General features: G+C 52.7%; 1 protein-coding gene across 1 annotated transcript; it reads right to left on the reverse strand.

Annotated features, from left to right (window-relative positions):
• Nucleotides 1-410: 410 nt before the first annotated feature.
• Nucleotides 411-1,324, reverse strand: DPPA5 (developmental pluripotency associated 5). The gene is made up of 3 exons (XM_011381011.1): nt 1,213-1,324; nt 943-1,122; nt 411-469 (listed from the first exon to the last, which is right to left on the reverse strand). The coding sequence occupies exons 1-3, from the start codon at nt 1,322-1,324 to the stop codon at nt 411-413; spliced, it is 351 nt and encodes a 116-aa protein (XP_011379313.1).
• Nucleotides 1,325-4,997: the final 3,673 nt, after the last annotated feature.

Below are 4,997 nucleotides of genomic sequence, written 5' to 3' on the forward strand. Positions count from 1 at the left end.
ATTTGTAAAAGTCCAGGTCAGTTCTAGACAACATCACCATCTCCCCTAGACCGACGGCTTTTTGGTTGGAGCTGCAACTCAGAACTTGGATCCTAGACCTTTTATACCTTAGCTAAGTGTGCTTAGGCCTCTAAACATAGCTTTAGGAATTTCAATTAAGAGTTAAGTACAAGATCCACCTTGGCTGTGATGTCATCTGCAATACGTCAACCACATGTCAAAGATTTATTTAAAATTTTATTCTTTAATTAGCAATCTTGAGAAAGTCAAATCAGGACTCAGAGGCAAAAGCAGCTGTTTTCCCTTGTCAAGGTGGAGCAGAGTTTAAACCAGGCCAGACCCATTCCAGCTCTAGCCACAGCCTACTCTCCACACATCCTGGTCCCAGGTACGTTGGTTGCAAACTGGCTTCACTTCATCGAAGGGCCTAGCTCAAGAGCATTCATGGCTTCCTCAAGTTTGAGCATCCCTGCACCAGAAAGCAACAGTAGGTGGGCATGAGGAAAGAGGATAAGAGCCTGGACAGTTGTCAGCGTCTATCAAGGTCCCTTTCTGGGACTTTCTGACCTGGCGTTCTGGTTCTAAGATTCTCGGGAACGTCAGAACGTGGGGCCACTGTGCCCACTGTAACATCCTCGAAGAAGCTGGGGGGAGGGTGGGGGCGGAGGGCGGGAACTAGGTTGTTATCTCAAATAACCCTACCCTATGAGGCCAGTCTCTAAGACCTCCCATCATAGTCTTACTCCAGGGTCCCTAGAACCAACCGCCCAAGTCTCAGGGGCGGCCTAGACACCAAGGGCCCCGCTGGTGATGCCCGAGGTGCGGGTGGTAGTTGCCGGAGAGGATGGGAAGGGAGGGGTTAAGAAGATGGGCTGAAGGAGAGGGAGTAAAGCTGTCCGCGCAGGCCTCCCGCTCCGGACCACCTCGTAACGAGCCTCCCACCTCGCTCCTGCCGCAGGCGGTGCCTCTCGGCCATGGACTGAAGCATCCACTTGGTTCGGAGCTTGTACAAATAATTGCCGTAAACCACAACCTCGGTGAAGTCCGAGGATTCCAGAACCTTCAACTCGAGCATGGCTTTGCTCACTTGCTCGATGTACGGGATTCGAGATCCGTCTGGGCCTGTTTGGGGAAGAAGATGAGCGCTCCAGCCCCCGGAGGAGGCCGAGGCGCCCAGGTGGAGGCACCCGGCTCAAGTCTGGGCTCACTCACCAAACATGGCTTCCAGCAACCGCGTCTGGACCAGAAACACCTCGGGATCTTTCAGATCTTCGGGAACTCTGACCCACGGTGGGATATCTTTCCGTTTCAGCAGCGTCCCCATCTTGCGTGCCTCGAAACCAAACCACGCTCCTACTTAGGCAAGGCCTAACAGAGTCGCCCAGCGCCGACGCGCGCCTGAAAATTGAACACCTGGGCGGGCCCCGCCCACAAGCAGGGCCCGCCCCCCCAAAGCTCCGCCCCTGACCTGGAGGCTCAATCCGGCGCTCACCACCCAGCCGCCTGCGCTTTGGTCTCGCTGGTGACCTCTGTGGCTTTACCCTCTCCCGAGCACTGGTGGGCCCAGCTGTCTCTGAGCTTACGAGGGTTTCCATCTGCATTGACTGGTATCTTCAGTACCAGAATCCCTGGGCCTTGGGAGTGCATGGGGCGAAGGCGTTATGGTCTCTTCCCCTAGGAACGAGTGGTTGGGCCTGAACCCCAGAAAGTTGGAGTCCAGCTGTGAGGGTGCGAAGACCACCCGGGAGCTGCCAAATAGAGTTCCTGCCTCCTGTGTTCCAAACGAGCGTCTATTTCCTCTTGGCCTAAAAGGGCCAGACTCTGGAACTTTACATAGCAGGTGAGCCCTGCAACTTCTGGGGACTCAAGTAATTCCTGCCATTTAACAAAGAGGAAAATGAGATTCGAAAAAATCGTTATCTTCAAGGGACGTGAAGGGGGCTCTAAACTGCGCCCACAGTTTGAGTTCCTTGAAGCCCCCCAGTCTGGAACTTTTGCGTCTACCCGGATTTCGAAAACTTAACGGTGCCCCTCCTGGATACCGGCGGAAACCGTGTGGTCCAGGCTCCTGGCCCTAAATAAACTTGTTTCATTAGTTTAAAAAACATCTTGCTTGAAGCAGTTGCACTAGATTCACCTTATGAGGGTATGGTTTCAATGTTTATGGCTTAATTGATGAAGAAAAACCTGGCATTTCCCATCTGCTAAAATCTGGTTACCAAGAAACTGAATATTCGAAAAGGTCTGGAAATCCTAGCCCACAAATTAGGAACTTAATACAGTATTTAAAGAAGCAAATGGAAAGTTGTAGGAACTGTGTCCAACTAAACGAGATTAGAGACAATCTCGTAAAAATACAGAAACTTATAGGATAAACAACCAGAACTTACATTGCTGACTCAAAAATTATGGCTATCAAAATTTTTTCAATAGTAATGATTCAGGTCCCTTCTAAAGAGCTCATGCACAATGACATCAGCACAGGTGTATCACATCAGCAGTTTATAAGAGTCTGTTTCCCCCACTCCAATGATTTTCAATTGTTTGCCTTGCCACTGGGATAAGTGACTATGGATGCCTCATTGCTTTTTCATTTACACATTTTGAACCTAGAATCTCAGATTCACCAATTGCTGGTTTAGGGGACTAGTTGGAGAGTGGTGTGATTTACTAAGGGGAGTTAGATCCAATTTCCTGAAAAAGGTGCCACCACCAACTCCTTCGCGATTGGGGATACCTGTCTTAATTTTATCTCCCAGGAAAAAACTGTTTATGTGTCCCAAGGCAAATCTTTAGCTTCTCAGCATGGCCCTGAGCAACCACTGTGAGTAAATATGAAATGAAGCCACCAGAAATTTTCAATCACAAATATTATCTGCCTGCAGCTTCTCATTTGAAGCAGATAGGAACCCCATCCAGAGGCCCCGGCACAATCACAGCCACCCATACCTCCCTTCCTCCAACTTGAGTACTTAGGCTGGTGGGCAGCAGGTGGTGAAAGTGAAAGGGCTGGCCAGGAGCTTCTGGATGTCCTCCACCCCTCCAGCACATGGCTCAGGGCGAAGCAGGTAAGTGCCAGGTGCACCCAACCAGAGGTATCAGGAGCACCCAGGGCTCGCCCCCTAGCTTTCTGGACACTCACAGCACTACGTCCTAGTCAGCTACATCTGGAAAGGGAACGGGCTTCCTTCCAGCCACTGACCCCAAGGTGCGGCAGTGTGGACCGTAGACACACAGCTGCCTTTATCTGGACCACCATCCAAAAAAGGCCTCAGGGCCCATCTGTCTTCTTTAATATACCCCTCACGCAGGGCCTGAACTGAGAGAAGGCTGCAGAATATTGATTGGGAAGGCTGCAGCAAGAAAGGCAGTCCCGATAATACTCATTCCAACCCTTGCCTTTCTCAGAAAAAGACTGCTGTCGAAGGATGGCATCTCTGCAGCCAGGGATCCTCCTCCAGGCCCTGGGCGCGGGATTTTATGGGAGTTTCGAGGAAATGGTTCCCCTTGCCCAAAGCAGTCACCGCAGCCCAGATACCAATGGCCAGTCCATATATTCCTCCTCCCTCCGCTCCCTGTGCAAGGTTCAAGCCCATCATCTTGGGTCTTTCCATGGGTTGCCCTGGCGGTTGTACAACCCGCATGAGCTTCGCGCTTGCGGCTAGAAACACACCCACGAGGTCTAGTCTATCCAGAGCCAACTGTCTGTCAATCTGCTCAGCCTTTTTGGCTTCAGTAAGAAGTCTCCCGGATCCAGGTGCATACCCAGCGCGCGCATGGCTCGCTAATGTGCTGGCACCGGGTTGCGTTTAAGGAGAACCCAGTGCTGGGAATACGCAGGCACTTAACCACCCAGGCAGGAATCTGCGCCGCTCGGATGCGGAAAGGGCACCCTACTGAACGCAGGTTCCCGCGACCCCTACCAGGCTTCTGCGTCTGGACAAGCTTCCTGGTTCTAGCTCCTTAGCTCCTGAGGACATCGTCTGGCCATTGCCTGAGCCGAGATTCCCTGCCAGACAAGAGCGGCGGAATTGCGGAGCAGTGAGCGCCGCCAGCTCTCACTTCGAAAGCGGCTGTCGAAACGCCTGCAGGACATGATCCGCAGCAGCCACTTGACTCTCTTCCTGTGCCACGAGCGCCGACAATGGTGATCTCCGTGTAGCCTAGAGAGTTTGCCACTTTCAAGTTCAGAACTACTTCGTGCACCCCCGGAAGAGCCCCAGGAGAGCAGTGTCCAGGCCTGGGGAGAGCTGGGCCATGAGCTAGGCGGAGCCCTCAGCTCCGCACATCTCCCAAAAGGCCGGCTAGTCAGGGTCCCACCGTTTGGAATAGACCCCGCAGAGCTTGACTCTAAAGCACTGCTTGAGACTTCTGGAAGGACTGCGACAAGGGGCGCAGACGCGAGGTCCACCGCGGAGCAGAGGCCCCGGGCCGACTCCCTCCCGGAAGACTGACTCCGGCAGCGACAGCTCCACCCGCGGACTCTTCAAGTGTGAGGGCCCCAGCCACCACCCGCGCTTCCGGAGTTTTCTCGGCGGTGGGAGCACGGGAGCACCGTCCACTTCCATTCCAATTCTGCTTCAATTTCAGCTCGGTCTGCCTCGGCTTCGGCCATGCCGAAAGGCATGAGCAATTTTGGTGGAACTTCGGGGAAACATCGGACCTGCGAGCGATCAGGGTTCGGTAGTTCACAGCGAAACCCACCCCTTCCAGGGCCTAGTCTATCCAGATAGCCCAACTTCAGGGCTTGTTGAGGACCCATAGCAATGACAGTCACTGACTGACCCTCTGTTGCAGGCTCTGCTTTTCCAGACCTTCCATAACTATCAGAGACATCTTATGTCTTACACGCTGTAACCCATGGGAGAAGGGGCTCAATGCATCAGCATCTTGAAACTTGGGGGAACAAGGGAAAGATGACCTGGCTAGAACAAGAGAGTTAGACTTTTTCAATAGAACAGATTGTATCCTTCCAATTTGCATCTTATTTATCAAAG

This window comes from Pteropus vampyrus, unplaced genomic scaffold (genome assembly GCF_000151845.1).
Source record: "Pteropus vampyrus isolate Shadow unplaced genomic scaffold, Pvam_2.0 Scaffold422, whole genome shotgun sequence".
NCBI lineage: Eukaryota > Metazoa > Chordata > Mammalia > Chiroptera > Pteropodidae > Pteropus > Pteropus vampyrus.